Source organism: Callospermophilus lateralis, chromosome 16 (genome assembly GCF_048772815.1).
Source record: "Callospermophilus lateralis isolate mCalLat2 chromosome 16, mCalLat2.hap1, whole genome shotgun sequence".
NCBI lineage: Eukaryota > Metazoa > Chordata > Mammalia > Rodentia > Sciuridae > Callospermophilus > Callospermophilus lateralis.
The window spans coordinates 22,626,931-22,648,989 of record NC_135320.1 but is presented as its reverse complement, the minus strand read 5'-3'; the positions used below and the strand labels follow the sequence as shown (position 1 = coordinate 22,648,989).

The following is a 22,059-nucleotide window of genomic DNA, read 5'->3' as shown; positions in this document are numbered from 1 at the left end:
GCCTGGTTTCTACCACCCAGGCTACATCCTATCCCATATCTACACAATGGGAAGTCAGATTATTCATCAAAGTGATTCTAGGTTTGAACAGATTCAGAGCAAAGGGAATTGGTACTCCCAGGATATTGGTGGCCAGGGTTTTGGGTGTTGATTATACATAATCTGCTACTTACTAACTTTGACTTTGAGCAAGTCTTGTCTGATAAGTGCCTCAGTTCTCCCATCTAGACAAATGAGGAAAATGACAGTACTTCTTCCTTCATGAGGTTTTGAGGACGACATGATTTAGTGCAGGATATCAAGTGCTTGTGATGATGCTTAGTACGTGATGAAAGCTTTTCTGTGCCTATTCACTTAAATTGTAAGAAGCATTCAGCAGAAATGAAGAAAACTCACTCTCTATGCCTATTTCCCTTTATTCAAATGTGCTGAGTTCATTGGGAAGATGTTTGTGGCTATTTGTTACAAAGTGGCAAGGTAAAAGATCTAATATCTTCAAGGCTGGTAGTCTAAATTAAACAAAAAATTGTGTAGAACTTTCCTGCTCAACTTCAATATTAAATTAATTTCAAGGGATTACATGGCTCATACTCCTTAATTGGGTCATCTGGACTTCACCATTGTTCGCTCATCTTTTATTGAAAATCATTTGTTTAAGGATTGGTGCAAGGTGTTTTATAAATGAAGTTAGACAAGGGCTTTAGTACATCCTATAAATTGGATTCTGTATACTTGTAAATTATGCTGACAGGCACTCTTATAACACAATGAGGTCAGAACAGTCTCACTAAAAAATGGCCCTTTCATGCTGTACCCAAGCCAAAAAAGGGGAAAGGAGAATAAAGGTACCAAGTTGTAATGCAGAAAGAAGTTGTTAAATTCAATCCCAGCCACGGTTACTTTTCATTGTATCTTAGTGGAACTAGGTGATACAAATTATTAAAACATAAGGCAATGGAATCTTAATTAAAAATATGAAGAACTGACTATATGAAGATATAGTATATTACATGCTGTAAAGTCTAAGAAAATTATTGAGATACAATTCATGATTTTTAGAGAGTTGGCAGTTTAAAAGAGGGACCAAAATATGCATGCAATTAACTAAATGAAACAAAACAGACTTTAAATGCCATGAGTCATAGATAAAGTTTAGCCTGAAAGAACATAGCTGGATTGCATTAGTTCTAAAGACTAGATCAATTCATTTAACTGCTATTTATGGAGTACCTGCTACATGCCAGGTCATGAGGCATGGCCCATTCCACAAGGAATGCTCATATCTATAAACCCAATTCTTGACTGATCTTCAAGTTTCAGAGTAGAGAGTGGAAACAGCTTCAACTTTAGCATTTGAAAAATATGAATTATAACCTTCCCCAACCGATTATACATTAGGTGACTTCAGCAAATAATTTTCATCTCTTAGCTTATTTCAGAAATCAGTACCACCTTTGAATTTCTTGTATAATCTCATTCTATGCATTGATGGATAGATTAATCCTTAAATACAATACATGTTGAACACATCCCATTTTCTCCATTCTCACACTCCCATTCTTAATGCTGGTAACAGCATTTCTTATGGATTCTGTAATCCAAGTTGTCCCTTCTAATCATCCATGAGATGTAAATCATTTCTTAAGGTGATTAAGACTTCAAAAAACTGAATTCTGTTTGGTTTTTAACCTCACATGATGCTCCTTCACCATATATACCTGTTGCTCCTCCACCATCAACCCTTGTGTACCTCTGTACCTTTGCACATGATATTTTTAATGCCAAAGCCTGATATTTTATCCCCATCCTTAATCCACCAAAACAAAAACAAAAAACCTGAAAAACTTTAGAATTTTACTCTTCCTTCAAAAACTTTGCTCGAACTGTATACCCAGCTGCTCAGGAGGCTGAAGCAAGAGGATTGCAAGTTGAAAGCCAGCCTCAGAAACTTAGAGATTCCATCTCAAAATACAATATCAAAAGGGCTGGGGATGGAGCTCAGTGGTTAAGCGCCCCTGTGTTCAATCCCTGGTACCAAATAACTCCACCAAACAAAACCAAAACAAGCAAATAAAAAACCAGGTTCTTTATGAAAAGTACAATCAAATTGTACAACCAAATGATTATTGATTAGGATATAAAGCATATGATCTTGATCCTGCTCTGTACTTTCTTTCTGGCAGTTCTAAGAAGAATAGTCTTTCCAGACTGATTAATTTATTTAGAAAATAAGACCTAAAGGTAGCTTTGCAGAAAATATCTACTTCTGTAATGTGATTTATAAGTCCCTCAGCTGAAAGAAGCTGCCATACCTGACCCCGCACTTTTTGCTCACCACCCACTTCCCAAGGATAATTCTCCTATAAAAACTTGGCATATCTAGGAAAACTCAAATTACCCTGTGAAAAAGGATTGAAAAAAAATCTGAAGCTCAATTATTTTCTCTGGATGAAATTCAAACTTCTGCTTACTCCTTGCTTTTCTGTTTCCTTGTTAATCATTATCTCTTCTTTCTTCTGCTCTCCATTTTCTGGGTTGGGTGGTCTAGAAGAGGGTGGCTGACTTTGTTCTAGCCTGAGTGTGTTCTTGCTCTGCCCAAGTGGATCTCACTGCCCATCTTAGTTCTTAGTTTGTGAGTTAATCCTTAAGACAGCAAGCACAACTCTTTTACTTTATCAGTAGAGTCAGCATATTTTACATAACTCTATGTGCACAGTGCCTCCATTATTTGTATATATGCCAATTTGTTAGAGTCTGTAAACAAGTCAGGATGGCGCCTGGCATTTTGCCAGAGAAATGTTAGAGTCTGTAAACGAGTCTGGATGGCTCCTGGCAAAATGCCAGTGGTTTGTGAAGTAACTCCAGCGAGCCATTAAGTGTGGAGATTCCTTATTGGTTGACTGATGTATCTAGTTTATGTTAATTAAGATAAGCTGTGTGGAATGTATATATACCCTCCTGTCCTACAATAAACGGCTCCTACTCCTGCTGTATCAATCTACACAAGTTATTCGTCACCTCCGGGTTATTTTGCTGCAGCCGGACTGCGGTACCAATTGTCCCAAGAAGACTGAACACCTGAGGAGAAAGACAAGGCCTTTTGCCTTTGAATTCTCAGTTCTTACATGTTGTCTGCCATGGAGAGGAAGAGCAAGAAATACCATAGCAATGATCTCAGATTTAAGGATAAGTGTAAAGAACCAGGAAAATGCTTTGTGGAGGAGGTGGCATTTGATGTAGGCTTTGAAAGCCTTTGAAAATATTTCAGAAATTATAGATATGTAATTTTGGGATGTTCATGTTTTAATATACATAAATGGGTATGTGTATCTTTATGATTCTCTCCTTAATACATAGGCATTTTACTAGATGAAGCTTTGTCTATTCTATCCAAGACCCTTTGTGCCGTGCTCTGAGCATGGTGAAAACTTGGTAATTATATTAATTATTTGTAAAGAATGCTCCTCCTTATGTCTTCTAGAGGAGACTGACTCTGCTTTCAGAAGGATGGCAGACTGATTTTCCAGTTATATCAAAATTACTTGACTTTAAAGCTGGGTCATAGATGGTTTTTCCATATGGTTATTCTCCATGGTTATTAACAATCATGTTATTCTTATAACAAACAAGTGTTGGTAGTCACTCTGTATTTAATAACTCCTGAGGATATTTAAAAAAAATCAAAGTATACCTTTGAACCACAGTGGAAAGCACGTTTTAAACCTGGAAACCTCACTGATATTTGATTAATTCTCTGGCAGATGACCTAAGTTCAATTGTGAAAGTAACAGCTAGGACATTTTCTTCATCTCAAATCATGTCCATTTCAGGTTATCAGTGATGGGTTAAGCTCCTTAGTTCATCTGGCAGATTTCTTATATCTGAATTATTAATTGGCATTAAAAATACTTTCTGAAATATTCTATTCTAATCTTCACTATTGCATCTTGTCACCTATCACTTAAAATACAGAGGAAAAGGTGGGTCACCAATAAAGAAATTATGAGTCACAGAAATCCAGAATAGTGGAGACAGAAAGAATCTATACCAGTGTAGTCTGCTAAGAAAAATGATTCCCATTAATATAAATATTCATATTTATTAATGTAAGTGTTATGATTTTGGCAGCAAATAAGCATAATGGTGAGGAAACCAGGAAAATCGACACTGGAGCATCAGTGTTTTATTTCACAAGAAAGAGACCTCTGTGAAGAAACCTGTGCTGTCTGTAGATCTTCAACTCGGAAATTCCTGCATAATAAGAAAGGTACTGGCTAAATTTAAGGAGACACAATGTATTCAAACATTATTAAGGGAAAGAGTGTAGCATATGGGATGTAGCTAGAGATATAGATTTGAAAGGGAGGGCTGGCTCGCTTTGATCTTTTTTGCCCTGTCAGAGCCTGAAGCAGCTTTGTTTCCAGCCTTTGGGGTCAGCACTTTGGGGAGTTTTTAACCGGTTCTCATCTTGCATTCGCCCGTTGACTTGCTCCAGGCAAGCCAGGTTTTTGTTTCTTGTATTTTAAGAAAAGCAACTTCGTTTTCGCGGCAAACCCTTCGACCCACGCACCTGCTCACTTCTATGCCCTTCTTGGACCCTGAGTTAGTACAGGCAAAGCACAGGTGCCTGGGAGAGGCCCCCAAAAGGATAGTGGGGACAATCCCCTTCGAACTGCAATTGTAGCTGCCAAGGAGTAGCCAACAAGGACCAGATTTATGTGCACTTTGAAAGAAGCACCTTCACCATTGGCTTTTTGAGAGGCGCTGTCGCTAGGGAGCGGCTGGTAGGGCGAGCCCAGCTTCTGGGAGAAGCCCGGGCTGTTTGTTCCTGTAACCTGGGAGAGGGGCGCACACAGTCGCGCGCCCTCGTACGCACACTCCTGCTCGCCGCCCCTGGGCGCCCGCTGGGAGGAGCAGCCTCGCCGCTACCGCCTCCCACCCCCTGATTCCTGCTGCTGCCGCCCAGAGGAGAGACGAGCCTCTGCCTCGAATTTCCCCTCGGCGCTGGCGCTGCGGAGATTCGCGCGGGTGGGCGTGAGGAAGAGAACCCGCTGAATGAGTTCTCCCCTCGCCTTGGAGTTGTCTGAGTTGGCGGCACAGCGCCCGGGTTTCCGGCACTCAGCGCCCCACGACCTCGCCTCTCCCGGGGCTGCTGCCCACGCCCGCGCCGAGGGTGGCACCAGCCGCGCCAGGGTTGCTGAGGCTCCTAAGCTCCTGTCCCAGCCCCATTTCGGGGCAAAGGAGGGTTGTCCCCCACGGAGACGCACAGTCGCGCGGTCTTCTCTCCGCGGCCGATTCAGCGTGTCCATGGCGTCTCATCAGCAAACCCGAATCCAGGCTTACCTAGAGAAGAACAAGATCGGTCCTCTGTTTGAGGTAAGGCAATGTGGAGGAGGGTAGTCCAGCTGTCTTTGGGGGGAAGGGGTGTAGAAACAACCAGAATACCCCCCAAGGGAAAGAGGGTTGGAGAACGCGCGCGGGAAAGGGCTCCCTGTAGCCTCAGTTCACTGGCTAGTTCTGCTCAGCCCAGGTGTCCTGGAACGCAGCCCCGCGGGCACTTCGCCAGTTACCTGGACGCGGACAGGTAAGCTCGATAGCGCCCAGCATCTGCCTGACTTGTCCTGCGCCTGGTGGCCACGTGTGTGGGACCCGGACAAATTGAGAGAGGTGATAGGCACAGATGCACACACTCAGACTTATCTTACACAGGCACACTTTCTTCCTGGAATTCACACTATCTTGCCTGTTGGATTTTCTTTTTTCTTTTTAAAAATGTGGGCGGTAGTGGAACCCGAAAAGGTGGAGGAGGTGCATATCAGTGGGAAGGAATATGGTTAACTGGAAGAAAGCTTAACTGGCAAGGGATAGGTTTCAGTAGGTGCGGGTTTGTTGAGTAAATCTGGCAAACTGGAGACTGATACCGATCACTGTCAGAAAGAGGAGCCCTTTGCATTGCAGTCTACCTGCGTTAGGGGGAGAAAGACACGGAGAAAGGTTTTGGGAAAAGCCCTCGCTTATTTATGGGAAACAACTATAGCTCTGAGCTGTTTTCTTTCGCCATCAAAAAATCAATGACAAAAAACACAGTGGGAGAAAAAAAGAGCGGGAGGACGAAAAAAAAATGAGAACGGAGACAAACCTAGCATCAGCACAGCGTCTCCCTGGTTGCCAGGCGCTGGGAAGGGGTGGGGCGTGTGGGGCAGGTAGATGGGCAGGTGCTGAGGCCCATGGGGAGAGACGCCAATGGTTCCTTCCCCTCCCATCTTGGTTCAGCTATTCAGCTGGGGCATTCAGGGTGGAGAGATACTAGGAGGGACAGGGTGTCCCCGGTGGCCCCCACCCCAGAAACAGCTGTAACCATTAAAGGGTGGTGGTGTGCCTCAGTGACTGAGCCAGACAGAATCGCAGGTGGGGAAGAGGGTGCACTGGAGGTAGCAGAAAATGGATCAGTTTTTCTGGGACTAAAGAGAAAGGAAAGAGATCTGTAGAGAGAGAGGAAAAAAAAAAAAATTAAAAAGGGTGTGTGTGTGTGGGGGGGGGTGCGAATTAATGCCCCGCGCACAAAAATGGAGAGGAGGGCACTGATGTGGTCAAATAGGTCTTTTCCCTGAGAAGGATCGATGTTATTTCATTTTATTTATTTATTTTGAGGATTGATTTTAAATAACCAAGGTTTGCAAGGTTTGCAAGATCTCTGAAGTTTTCCTCCCAACTTTAAGTTAATGTTGTAGTGTCTCCAAAGATACGATCATTGTTTCAACAGAAGCTTTCTGAAAGGGGTCACCAAGCCCTACAATTTTTGTTTCTGACAAAAGCATTAGCAAAGGAAGTCTTTCTGTTAAAAGGGGTAGCAAAATAGACTTTCTGAAACTAATAGAATTTTTTTTTGTCCTTAGTGATTATTGACAGTCCATAAATCCCATATAGCAAGAACAAAAAAGGTAGAAGCAAAACATAACAACCCTTTGCAATAGTATATTAACTGAGCTAAAATAATCACAAATACATTTAGAGTGTCTATTTGCTGGCTGCTTTCCTAGAATATAAAGCACAATTAGTGATGGAAAAATAAGTGAATTGTTTTTAATAGATTCTGTTCTCATTTAACTTATTTAAAAATTCCCAAGATTCTTTCCAAGTAACAAAAATAGAATTTGGAATATAGGTAAACTTTTTACATAATTATGAAATAAGCCCAATTTGATATTTACCCAGTGCTCCCTCTTTTAAATACTCACCAGTTAATTCTGCACTGAATAGTTTTAAATGCTATCAAAAGTGTCTCATAAAAGCTTTAGTTCTCCTCATCAAAAAAAAAAAAAACATGCTTTGTATTTTATTGAATACATATTACATAAGCTTGGAACCCATTAGCATGGATTGCAGTGATGAGTAGTTAATTTTTAAGGGTTGATGTGCACTTTATATAATTGAAGGGGAAAATGCACAAGTTCTATTCTACTAAAAGCAGGTTGGGACACAGATCCTCAGGCAACAGTTTTCATCATGATAGCTTGGTTTTGAGAATAGAATTACACGCTGAAAAATCTGAACATCTCACTAACTTGTAGACAATTTTCCTTCATGCTAGAAAACTGGTAAAGAGATACCACCCATGAAGGGCACATTGTTGGTCTAACACTATTGTCAAAATTCCCAGGATCTCACTCATTGGTTCCATAACTGATTCAGTAGGTCAGAGGAGGTGCCTAAGAATCTGAGTTTACTAAGAAGCAGCACAAATGATTATTACAATTTTAATTCCAGAGGCACATTTGAGGAGACAGTGACAGAAGCTAAAATCTCCTTTGGCCAATCACAAATTGAATTAAGCACTTCCTAATTTTATCACCTGTACTTTGTTGTTGTTATTTGTAGTATTGAGGAACTGTAGCTGATGACACAGACTTCCTTCATAGTTTTGAAAATATGCAGTATCTGATAGTATGTCCCCTTGTGGATTTTATAAGTTAGGAATGTTTTAAGAAAAATTTTTGGAGTGAGACACTTTAAAGAGAATGTATGAAGACTATTAAAACAATAATAAAGATAACCTTCATACTGTATTTAAAATAACTTAATTTTTTTTAACCTATAAGGTTTATTGGCTTAGTTTGGTTACTTAGTTTCTTAGTGTATTTCTAATATCTTAATCATTTGAGAAGCTTGTAATAGTGTTGAATGCAATATGGTGTTCCAAAAATGACTTGAATTGAAATTAATTTTGTTTTCAAGTGATTTTAGGAGCATAAATTTATACTACCTTTGAATGTGATCAAAGATTTTTTTAGTATGATATTTTTTATTAGAGCTTTATAGTTATACACAGTAGTTGAGTTCATCCTAAAGTCAAATGTATGGAATTCGACTTTAGTTCATATCTCTCCCCATCAAAGATGTTTGGAGGCATTAAAAACCATGCCTAAAAATCATTGAGAGGGCTGGGGTTATAGCTCAGTGGTAGAGCGCTTGCCTTACACATGTGATGCCCTAGGTTCAATCCTCAGCACCACATAAAAATAAATAAAATGAATGATATTGTGTTCATCTTAAAAAATAATTGAGAGTGCTCATTAATGATGTTTTAATTCAATAAAAATATGTAAGGTGAAAATTGCATTCCACAAACTCTTTGAAATTTTTGTAAAGTATGATAATTTTACTGGTCTTACTGGCTTTATTGGGGCAGGCAAGCAGGGAACACCTTGGGAATAAGTCTATAAGGAATGCTTGACTTTGCTGAAATAAGATAGAACTCTAGTCCTACTTAATTTGTTTCCTTAGATAACAGGCAGGTGTAAAATGGTTCGGGTCTGACCAAAATACAGTATTTTTGTAACATACATGAGCAAGATGCATAGTGTAAATACGAAACTTGTCTAAAACCTGAGGCTGGCTAGTTAGTAGTCAAAGAAATTGTCAGTCAGAAATTCTGAAGTTGAATAATTATCTGGCCTATAGCCACTTAGTTGATTACAGTAGTTTGCTTGTATTGTAAGCAGTTTGACTTAATTCCTGAGAGATTATATGATTTGGAACATCATAATGCCTTACTTTAAAGTGGTATACAATTTTAGTTTTTCCCATTCCTCTTAGATAAATACACTAATTACTTCAAGATTATGGTTTGATGGGTGTGCAAGAAAATCATATACTTTGGTTCAGGATTGATCACACTCACAAGAGTATGAAATCCTAAACTATTAAAAAGAAGAATAATTGGAGTCTTTATAAAACTTCCAGAGAATTCTCAAGTCTCTTTATATTGAAGACATGGCAAGCCAAACCCTCCGCATTTCTCCAAAAGTGGTCTGCCAATGGCACAGTTTTGTCATCATCTTTGTTAGTTCCGAGTTCACGTGGGCTAACTGCACATGAACTGGCTGGCATGCAGGTCGGAAGGAGGACTCCTGAGCATCCCTCAGCCTGCCTCCTGATACCCTTGGCTGCTGCACAGCTCACTCTTGTCTGGTACCTGTCACATTGGCAACCCCGATTCCATTCTGCTTCCCCCTTTCCCAAGCCCATCACTTTCCTTTGTTCACCTCCCTGAATAACAGTGTGAAAAATGCCCCCTCCCTCATCAGAGAGTTTGTGGGATCTGAGGACATTGCTTCAGTTCTCCTAGGGATCACAGTCCTGGGCTGGCTGTTGCTCAATGCCTGAAAACAAGTACTGCATTGATTTTGGTCAGATTTATGGCTGTAGTAGGGAGGGCAGTGGCGAGGAGTATAAGAAGGATAGTAGTTACTCACTTAGGGCGGAAGGTGAAACTCAGCCTTTAGAAATATAAAAATGACATTTTAATAAATAGGAAAATGCTCTCATAGGAGAAATGATAAAATTAAAAGCTTCAAACTCGTAATGTGCTCAACTTAATGGTTTGTAAATATCTTTGGTGAAATCTCTGTTAGGGTGTCAGTCCCAAAGCCTGAAGTTGTAAAAACTTTTTCTCTATATAAATTTGCACTCATTTTTGTAATCCCAGAGCATTTGGAGGAGCTGCAGACAAAGCCGTTCTTAATAAAATTTTGCTTAAAATTAAACATTATCATGCATTTACTTCAAAATAACCTTAAAATAAATTTTCTTTCATTTCTGCCATAGTATATTTTATTTTTGAACAGTTTATAAAGAAATAAAACAACTAAATGTTTAATACAAAAAAATAAATCACTTTAAAAATAATAAAAGAGAAGCATACCAAAAGTGGCATCAATATATCTGAAAACAAATTGTTTTGGGGTCTTTTCTAAAAGAATGTGATCAGTGGAAATATGAATCTTCCTCCCTTCTTTCTTTCCTTAATTAAATTAATGAGCCATTAGACAGAGCCATGCAAAGAGAACAGCTAAGTTGGGGCAGTTGGCCTAAGAGTGTTAGGGCAAGATTAAAGAAGGGGGCTGAGTGGGACAATGGCCTGGCAGGGCCAAGAGAGTTGTGATAAATGAACTGAAGCCAGGGCATTGAGAAAATAAGTAAATATGTTGAAAATCATGTAAGTCAGTATTAGTGATAGCAGTCACAAAGATTAAAAGGGGATAAGAGAATGAAATTGAACTGGATTGAAATTGGAGTTATTGGTGTGATTTTATGCCTTTCAATAATGTAATTAGGTGTAGATATAATAGAAATATATTTGTAGATATTCTCATATGCTGAAGTGCTTGCATCTGCATTTATTTCTCTGCTTTGTCTTTCCTGGCAATGGGAATAGTCACACCTTAATAGTAATGAGCACACCTAGTATCAGATTTTGGCTTCTAAATACCATTCTCCACTAGTAGAACCAACTGGAGCATCTTGATTCTTGGTTTGGGGCTGAGAAAATATAAGATGAATGAACCTGGAACATCTTATGTCAGGAAGTAAAGAATGATAGGGATGTGTCAAAAGGACTCAGAAGCCAACTTGAAGAGGCTCCTAACCCTAAGACAGCTTGAGGATCAAAATAAAGAATGATAGTAACAGGCTGCCTTGCAAAAAGGGTGTTTCTCTTTTACTAGGTTATAATGGAAAACAGAATGTTTTCAATCCCTGGAGAGAAGAGAAAGTTTTACCTTATAATGTCAGCTAATAAAAGCAGAGGGATAATGGAATTAGAGAATCATTACTTGAAAACCATATGGAAGATAATTCAGGCAAGAAATATTGATGCTAAAACCAATGGGTGAAAATAGGATGAACATAAGATATTCCATACTGTCTAATTATCTTCCTACAAAATACTTGTTGATTTCATAGGGAAAAAGTAACCTTACAGCAAAGAGACCTGGAAGATGCCACTTTGCTCAGGTGATGGGACAAACTAATATTGTATGCCCTACACTGGATGCAATTAAAAGTACACATAGCATTGCAATATTCCTGCCAATCACATATGATTCCAATTGACTAATTAGAAAATAGCTAATAAATCTAATGAGGAAATTCTACAAAGTAATTTCCTAACATCTTCAAAAATGTTAAGTTGGTGAAGATGAAGGGAGGCCTCAGTCTGAGGATACAAGACAAATGCAAAATAGGATTCTAAATTTTTTGACTGCTACTCTGAAGGGCATTATTGGGAAAGTTAATAAAATGAAATGGGATCTTTAGGTGAAGGACACATGGAATTCTTTGTAGTATTCATGTAACTTTTCTACAAATTTTAAATTATTTCAAAATAAAAATATTTAAAATAATAAAAAAACTGTATCCAGGAAATGAGTATTTACAAAATAGTTCATCCTTTGGGTTTTTTAAATAGTAAATTATGTAAAATTCAGTTTGGAATTTTATCAATGTTTGTATATGGAAGTTATTGATAAAATAATTTATAGGAATATAAATTCATTTCTCACAGTTCTAGAGTCTGGGAGGTCCAAGATAAAGGTGCTGGCATTTGGTTTGGTGAGAGGCTTCTTCTCTCTTGTGTGTCCTTACGTGGCAGAAGGTAGTATGGCAGACTGTCCATAGGCTGCCTGAAACCTCTTTTTAAATAAACTAATCCCATTAATGAGAGAGCAACCCTTGTAACCCAATCACCCTTTTAGAGGCTGCACCTCTTACCACAATCCCATTAGCAACTCCCGACTTAAAGGGGGACACAGTCAAATAACATGTAGGAGAAATACTGCTTAGACTTTTCCAGAAGGTATATTAAATGCTACGACACAGTTGGACCCTTCCCAATTTGCCCTTCCTTCTTCTGTTGTCTAAAATGCCCCTTTGTAATTCCTCCAACCCCTCCTCACTCTGTCCACATCCCTAAACAACTACTAATGTCCTTTATGTCACTATGGATGTTTTTTTCATTTTCTAGAGTTTTGTGTAAATAGAATCCTACACCTAGTACTCTTTTTTAAAGGGGTGGTGGTGGTGGTGGCAACATCTTAACAATTACTTTGGTGTTATTCATCTGTGTTGCAGCATGTATCAATAGTTTATTATTTTTATTGCTGAGTCATATATTGTATGGATATATGTTCTCATTTTTCTTGGGTAAATGTAGTATGTTGAATGGATCAGATGGCAGAAACATGTTAAAAATTTTAAGAAACGTGTGCACTAGGTTGGAAAAGTATGTGTACAATTTTACATTTCTGTGAACACTGTAGAAGAATTTTAGTTTTTCCATTATCATCAAAACTTGACATGCCAGATAAATTTAATAATGGTCATATGAGATATCTCATTATTATTTTAATGATTATACTTTAATAATTTGCAAAACTATTAAAATTTAAATTATTAAAATATAATTTAATGTATAAATATTATATATAAATATCATTATAAAATTATATTTTAATAATTTATGTTTACCTCATGATTAATACCACTGGTTATCTTTTCATGAGATTATTTGCCTTCAATGTATCTTTGAAGAAGCATCTGAGCAAATATTTCCCTATATTTATTTAGTTATTTGTATTCTTGTTTTTTAGTTTTAAGATATTTTAAAAATACATTTTAAGCCCTATGCATTTCTATATAAAATTCCAAATCAGTTTTTCAGTATTTATACAAAAATAACTGCTGGGATTTTCATGGGGTTATAATGAGTCTATAGATGCTGTTAGGCAGAATGGGCATCCTAACAGTTTAACAGTTTTAAGTCCATGTAGAAAATTTCAGAGAATCAATAAAAAATAATTTAGAAGCTGATTCTTTTACAGGAACTGTAAGTTAAGTAAAACGTTAATTTATTAAGATTTTAAATACAAGTTGTTTTCAAATGGCAATGAAATTAAAACAGAAAAAGTACCATTTATAATGGTATTAAAATTAATACACGTCACGGTGCTGTATGCCTGTAATCCCAGCAGCTTGGGAGGCTGAGGCAGGAGGATTGAGAGTTCAAAGCCAGCCTTAGCAAAAGCAAGGTACTAAGCAATTCAATGAGACCCTGTCTCTAAATAGAATACAAAACAAGGCTGGGCATGTGGTTGAGTGCCCCTGAGTTCAATCCCCAGTATTAATAATAATAATAATAATAATAATAATATATAGGAATTTATATTTTAGATAACATATAAGATCTCTATCCTGAAAACTATAAAACATACTTGAGAAAGATTTAAAGAGGCCTAAATAAATCAAGAGGGATATTCTTATTTATGGATTGGGAGACTTAATACTTTTAACATTTGGAATCCCATATCCTATTTGGCTTCAGCTCTCATTAAAATGACTGTAAGAATAAAGACAGTGCAGTATTGGTGCAAAGAAAGAGTGATGTATGGACCAGTCTAAAAATGGAGCCCATGGTCACTTGAAGGGAATTTGTTGAATCATTGAAACAAATGGTGTGAAACAATTGAATAAATGTATGTCAAAAAAAATAACTTTAATCTCTACCTAAACATACAGAAATGAACTTGAAATGGATTATACACCTAAATGTAAAAATTTGTACTTCTAAAAGAGAATGTAGGAGATGATTCTGGTGACTTTGAATTTGGCAAATATCACTTAAATCTGACACAAATATATTAATTATAAATAAAAGAATCATGAAAGTAGACTTATTCAAAATTCAACATTTTTTCTTCCAAAGGCACTTTTAAGAAAATACACTGGGACAATGTACATCTGAAAAAGGACTTGTACCTATAATACAATTCTTGGATGATAAAAAGTCCTAATTAAAAAGTAGGAAAAATTATCGAACACTTTCCATAAGATGATGCCCGTAGGTGACAGAACACATGCAGGAGTAGCTGCTCATCATCATTAAAAAATGCAGACTAAAACTCCTCCTCACTCACTGGAATGTCTGAAGTTAGACTGACCCTGGTAAGTTCTGGTAAAGATGTGGAGCAAGTGGGACTTCCACATGCTGACGGCAGGAACACAGAACTGCACAACCACTGTGGAAAACAGTTTTGTACCTTCATTCTAATAGCCCCAAATAGGAAACAGGTGAATTACTACATGAATGGCTAAACATGGTGTGTGCATGTATAATACAATACTGTTCAATAAACATGGATTATCAATGCACACATTACCTGGACAAATTCCCCACTGAGTGAAAAAAAGAATTCTGAAGTTTACATGTTACGTGATTCCATTTCTGCAGTAGTAACAAGATTATGAAAACCGAGAATAGATTTGTGATTTCCAAGTGTCAAGGGTGAGGTAGGGGGAAGAGGAAAGGAGGTGGAAATAACTTTAAACGTGAGGGATTCAAGTGGTGCTGGCCAGGTCCTTGACTCGCTGGTGTCAACATTGGTGTTTGGTGGTGGTGTGATTCTGCAGTGGCAGAACAGTGTTTCCATAAATGGGGATTTCTTTGTATTCTTTCTTGTAACTGTAAATGAGTCTACAATTATTTTTAAATAAAAATTTTAATAAAACTGTTCTTAGCCTTGAAACATAATTTCTTAAATTTTTAAAATTTATTTTACATTTATTCTTTTTAGATATACAGGATGGTAGAGTATATTTTGACATATCATATATACAAGGAGCATAACTTCCTATTCTTGTGGCTGTACATTATGTGGAGTTACACTGGTCATGTGTACACATATGAACATAGGGAAAGTTACATGTGATTCATTCTATTGTCTTTCCTATTCTCACCCCCACCCCCACCCCCCGTTCCCCTTCATTCCTCTTTAATTCAGTGCACTTCTACTCTTCCCTCCCCCACCCCTTATTGAGTGTTATCATCCATGTATCAGAAAAAAATTCAGTCTTTGGTTTTTGAGGATTGATTTATTTACTTAGCATGATAGTCTCCAGTTCCATCCATTTACCAGCAGATACCATAATTTCTCTCTATAGCTGAGTAGTATTCTATTGTATATATATACAACATTTTTTAGTTCATTCATCTGTTGAAGGGCACCTAGGTTGGTCCCATAATTTAGTTATTGTGAATTGAGCTGCTATAAACTTTGATGTGCCTGAGTCACTATAGTATGATGATTTTAAGTCCTTTGGGTATAGACTGAGGAGTGGGATAACTGGGTCAAATGGTGGTTCCATTCCAAGTTTTCTAAGGAATCTACATAATTAGGCAGATGGCCTAATAGAAAGATCAAAGCAAGTTAGAGAATTGATTAATTGGAAGGTAAAATGATTTCTATTTATGGATAGCTGAGATAAAGAGATGAAAAATCTGAGAAGATAAAAATGATATATCAGATATTTTGTAATTATTTTGGGGGGAATAACATGGGTACTAATCTGTGATATTGATGGAAAGGTATTTAAATCTGTGTAATGAGAAATATAAGAAATAGTCAGTGATATTTAATGTAGCAAAAGTTAAGAACAGCATGTTGGTGGTACCATATGCGAGCATGAAAAATGTAAAATATAAAAGGAGATATCAGCAACAAGTCTAGACATAGTGGAATTATTCTTATCAAACTAGATTTTCAGGTGAGATGAAAAATCTTCCTATAATCTGTGAAAGAGACACAACAGGAATGAAAGGCTACAGAATGGTGACACAGAGGAAGATGGGAAAAATATGTACCAATAAAATACTCATCAGGAAGTTGATACTGTGTTTCTAATTGTGATACAATAGGATTCAAAGTGAGGTACATCAGTCGAGTTAGATAGAGGTAGAAATATTTGTATTCCATGATAATATACTTCCTAAACTTTTAAGGTACATCTGTGAAAAGTAGGAAGAAAAGAAAGAAAGGAAGGAAGGAAGGGCATTCATAGCAGGCATATTTAAAATATTTTGTTTAGAGTACATGTATTAAATTGGTAACAAAAGTACTGGAGGAACTGAATAACCAACTAATAACTTGATAATAATTACATGAAATTAGGAATCCAATAAAGAATGAATTGTCATAGTAGTCAAATTTCAAATGTTCTTTTTAGAATTGCACATATCAAATTAATAGAATAAATAATTTATATATAAAGGGATTAAATAACCCAGTAAGAGACTTGATTATACATACACATATATGCACACACACATATAAATGTATACTTACATATGCACATATAAGTGGGTCTATGTATATATACTTTTGTGAGCATATATGTCTGTATGTATATGTGTGATGGTATGTCAGGATACAGAAAGATAGTCACTATCAAATAAATTTGTACTTTTAAAAAATACACTTATAGCATATAGAAAAAATTCTCATAATTTGAGCCGCAACTAACAGTAATTTCACTAATTTAGAAGACCTACTGGCCACATTCTTTGACCACAATACCTGATAAAATTTAACAATCACTGCTGAAGTTAAACCTCCCTGCATAACATCTCTTGCTATCCCCCATCCCATCTGTCCATTAAAATATTTGTGCAGTATTGTACTAATAATTAAAATTACTAAATCAATCAATCACTTTTGAATTACTTATTTGAAGTAGGATATATTATTTATTTCAATATGGAAGTGTAGTTGCCTCAGTATCACTGATTGAAACTTCTGTGTTGGACATTTGTTAAAATTTATCAAAATTAAAAGGAACACTCTGAGCCAGGAATTTCATTTGTAGATTTGTATTCTATAGAAATATCTGCATATATGCAAAAACTACTAGATCATTAATCATGTATTGTATGAAAAGGTCAAAAGTTATGAGCAATGTAAATGCTTACAGGTGGTAAAACAGTTGAATTATTGTTAAATCATATTTTGAACAACTACAACTGTTAAAAAGAATCAGATGGATATATATATACAAGACTATATATGCTGACATGGAATGGTGTTTATAATATATATTTTAGTGAATGAGTCATAGATATTTGTGTTTCTTAAAATATATTGAAGTAGATATCTAAATGGCTATGTAAGGGATAGAGGACTTAGCCTTGAACCTTGATGAAGAATTAATTTCTGAGATTTCCCTACCTCCACAAACAGGGATAGACACATATATAATAAAATATAAATAAATGCATGATAATCATAATGCAAAATTAGGAAAGTTGAATGTCTTCAAATAATATGGTGGGAGTGGGAGTTTTAACTACTTTCCTAATACATTCCAGGGTTTTATGAGTGATGGAAAAATACATATTTGTTATTATTTATATATTTTTGTGTCTCAGCTATCTGAACTTTTCAAATAAAATTTTGTGTAGGTATTAGAATAGAAATGGAATAGAGTATGTATTGTGTGTGTATAAGTGTGTGTAGCATATGTGTGTGTCTCTGTGTGTGTAGTTTGGGAAATTTATATTAAGTGATTGGAAGAGAAAGAAAGGATTAGTCAAAGGGTGACATTTACTTTGTACCCTAAATTATTTCAATATTTAAAATATTCATACAGTACATTTATATTTCTCAATAAAAACAAAGGTAGAGATTAATTAGAAAAGCAAATATTTTATCCAGTAAAGTACAGTCCGATTCAATAGAACATATTTTATTTTGAAAATTTTATACCCAGTGTCATTAGAAAGGATAATAGATTCAATAATCATGGTACCCTTCTAGACAATTTATTATTTCCAATAATTTTTATTTTGGAATAAAATGATGGGAAAGGTCTTGGGTTTTGAAGCATGGTGGCACTATCTCATTACTTGATTGTCTACCAGGGTTGAGTGGGTGACACTGGTTCAATATGTACACCTGCTTCCTGTACTTCTTTCTCATCCATCCAGATATAATAAGGCTCCTCTGCAGGCAAGGTTTTGTGTTAACCAGGTATATACTGACAAAAGTGTTTGTTCACGTCCTATCTCACAGTGGATCTTAGGTTCTTGAGGGTGAGAAACAAGTGTTTTGTGTTTTATTTTGCATCTGCTCTGGTTTCTAGTGGAGCATGAACTGTAAAGCAGAGATTCAGCAGATGTCTATTGAAGTACACAAACCATTGACGTGTGTTTTTTCCTTCTACAGAAGAAAAAAAAAACATCAACAATGAAACTAGTTGGCAAACAGCATCTTGATTTTTTTTAAATTTTATGATCTTTAAGAAAGTATCCTACACCCCATTAATTTACCTTTATGTACAGTGAAAAACTTTTAATTATGCCTGTAGCTACCTAATGAGTTCATAGCCATCTTTTTTTCTATTTTAATATTTGCTTTTAAGAAAGAAGACAATAAATTTTTTTAAAAAAATTGTTCTAATTTGTAAATACATGACAGCAGAATGCATTTTGACACATTGTACACAAATGGAGCACAACTTCTCATTCCTCTGGCTGTACATGATACGTCATACTAGTTACGAGAATGATAAATTAATTCATACCAAAGTGCAAGGTGTAATGCACAACCCTCCTCTAGTGCATTTGTATTTAATAGGAAGTTGCCTGACGTGTGGGTGTGTGTTTGTGTGTGTGTGTGTGTTAGAGAAAAAGAGAGAGAGAGAGAGAGAGAGAGAGAGAGAGAGAGAGAGAGAGAGAGAAGAATATGAATATGAATGAGAGCAATGCAGAGGCAGCTGACCTTTGGAGATAACCGAGGCTTTGCTATCCGCTTGACCCTGAGCAAGTTATTTAACCCTGTGAATATTGCTGTCTGAACCAATAAAATAATATGAAAAGGGATATTATGAGAAATATATGAGATGAAAAAAAACCTAAAGAACGAAGTTCAGTGCCTGGCACTTGGTGGATACCCAATACATTTTGGCTGTCATCACATTAGATGCTGTTGCTTCTTTTTTCCAGCAATATTAATGGCCCAGTGACAATCAGGTGGAGAGAGGCTTTTGAATGTTGGCCTTTGGAGTGTGCCTCTATTCCTTTACCTCTGGAACTGATACTTCTGAGAAAGTATCTTGGCAATGGTGTGCAGAAGAGCAGCACTGGGTTCTAGGTTAGCAGAGTATATATGTGTGTGTGTGTGTGTGTGTGTGTGTGTGTGTACCCCCTAGTGGGGGCAGAGGAAGTTTTGGTGATGCTACTGCATCACCAAAGTGACAGTATTCCCTGCAAAATTAAAATTCAAAAGCATGCCATAAAATTAAAGAACAATCTAGAATATCTCTTATTGTATTAGAGAGGCAGCGTGGATCACCCTTCATTAAAATGGCATACACAACCCCAACTGTTCTGTCACTTTCTGTAGTGTAATTGCCTTTGCTTTCCTTCATACCCCTTATCATCATCTCATATGATCCCATTGGATTTTTTTCCTTTGACTTCAGTTTATGTTTCATTTATTCTTACTAGAATATAAACTCCTTAAAGAATTATATTTTCTTGGGCTGCGGATTTGGCTCAAGCAGTAGCGCTCTCGCCTGGCATGCCCTCGGCGCTGGGTTCGATCCTCAGCACCACATACAAATAAAGATGTTGTGTCTGCCAAAAACTAATAAATATTTAAAAATTCTCTCTTCTCTCTCTCTCTCTCTCTCTCTCTCTCTCTCTCTCTCTCTCTATCTCTCTCTAAAAAAAGAGTGTTATTTTCTTAGTCTTTTTAGCTGTTTGTATCTTCATGCACAGAAAGTGTCTGGTACATGGTAGGGATCCTACTAAAAAGTTGTCAAATGCATTTTTGAGTGAAAAACTTAGGATCAACCTATCAAACCTGAAGTACATGGTTTGTGTTAGAATAATCATTTGCCACTAGGAGCTTGAAAATATTCTTAGTAGTTTGTAGGAGATTTTACTTTCTTGCAAATTAATTCAGTTCATGGTTAACTTTTCCACAGCTATTGAAAAAAAGTTTGTGGTTAACTTTTCAACAGTTATTAAAATCTTCAGTGCATGATATTTGGAACTTTGTGTGTATCCTTTGGTACATATTTTTGTTTGTTTGATCCATTATGTATTAAGAAATACAAACATGAATAAATCCCTTCCTGTCCTCAAAAACTCATGTGTATTTAGAGAATACTGGTACACTTGATGCTCTCAAACTATATTATATTCTGACAATTTTACAAAAGTCTATCATGGTTTTCCATTTATATACTGGTCAAATTTTCAGACTCATCAATACATTAAATCATTATAAGACTAGAAGTAAGAAATTCATAGTTGAAATTCCGATTCAGTGATTAGTTAAGAAATTTTTGGCCATGAAATCAAGTATATAAAATTGGGTAAGTTAAAAGGAAGTTTCACTAAATAAAGCACTTTCAGTTATTGTTGCTTTGTTTCTAGAAGTTATTAGCAATAATAAAACATCTAAAATGGGTTATTAAAAATATCTAGGCATAGGTAGTGTTCTACAGGAAACATTTTGATAGTTTTGGGTTAAGAGTTGTTGCTGGCTGGGCTCCTGTAATCCCAGTGGTTTAGGAGGCTGAGGCAAGAGGATTGAGAGTTCAAAGCCAGCATCAGCAATTTAGCAAGGCCCTAAGCAACCCAGCAGACCTTGTCTCTACATAAAATATCAAAATGGCCTGGGGATGTGGCTCAGTGATTAAGTGCCCCTGGGTTCAATCCTTGGAACCAAAAATAAATAAATAAATTAAACTAAATTAAAAAATGTTGTTCTTGATGTAGAAAAGACAGACAAGCTTTCTTTTAAACAATAGCCTGCAGCAGGAAGAAGTGCATACTCCTGTTATTTCACTGTTAGAGCACATTGATCCTAAATTCATAGTGACAAGCAATATTGCATTGAGAAGACATTTGATTTGTCTGTACATTAAAACAATATGCCTGTGTGTGTAAAGTGAACTTCATGGTATAAGATTTATTGTAACTGTGGTTTTGAGACATGGTCTTTAATTTAATTCTTTTATGTCTATGAATTCTCTCTAGAAAACCTGATTATTGTTTTGGTCATTTTTTTTCTTGTTAATTTTTAATGAAAGATGTAACAGCATCTTAGTATTATATGAAATAGCCATTAAAACCAGCTAAGTTTACTAGGCACAAAATATAATTCTGTTCTGATCAAAAATATTTATTGAGGGACTGGAGTTGTGGCCTGGTAGTAGAGTGCTTGACTAGCACATGTGAGGCACTGGGTTTAATCCTCAACACCACATAAAAAAATAATAATAAAACAAACAAACAAATAAATAAATAAGTGTATAAAAATATTCATTGAACATTCTCTGGCGTTTTTCCTCTTCGCATTAGAGCAATGGTATGATAAACAATACTACTAAGTTTACACAGATCTCAAATACTATACTTTGTTCAAGTTCTAAGCCTTTCCACAGTTTCATGGAACTTTCACAGAAATGCTTTAACTCTCACCCTCACATAACAGTCAGCAATGACATTGAGATCTGTGTACACTTGGCAATGTTCCATTCCCGCAGAGTGGCAGGGAAGACAAGGCACAGGTCAGCATCATGAGACTTACCAGTAGTTCAGGTTTAAAGAAATAATACTCAGAGAAGAATTTGTTAGATTTATGTTATTAACTTCGAAATTAGCAAAAGAAGAGATATTTTTGGATAAAGTTACTTGAACAATGACCTGGATACACTTTTGTGTAAGGCTAGCCCACTGACTGAATTACTTTCATTAAGTTGAGTGGCATGACTGAAGAAGCTGTTTTGTTCATTGAAGAATGTTAAGGAGGGACATGTTCATTATATTAGATAGCAAGCACTTAGGATGACTACTGCATCATTTTATAATGTCAGAAATTACTCAGCCACAAAGAAGAATGACATTATGGCATTTGCTAGTAAGTGGACGGAACTGGA

General features: G+C 36.4%; 1 protein-coding gene across 1 annotated transcript in view; it reads left to right on the top strand.

The window, feature by feature from the left end:
- Nucleotides 1–5,055: 5,055 nt before the first annotated feature.
- Nucleotides 5,056–22,059, top strand: part of C16H8orf34 (chromosome 16 C8orf34 homolog) — a 155,879-nt gene continuing 138,875 nt past the window's right edge. The window contains 3 exon segments of the mRNA XM_076836055.1: nt 5,056–5,190; nt 5,192–5,300; nt 5,303–5,376. Of these exon segments, the coding sequence (XP_076692170.1) occupies nt 5,056–5,190; nt 5,192–5,300; nt 5,303–5,376 (318 nt within the window).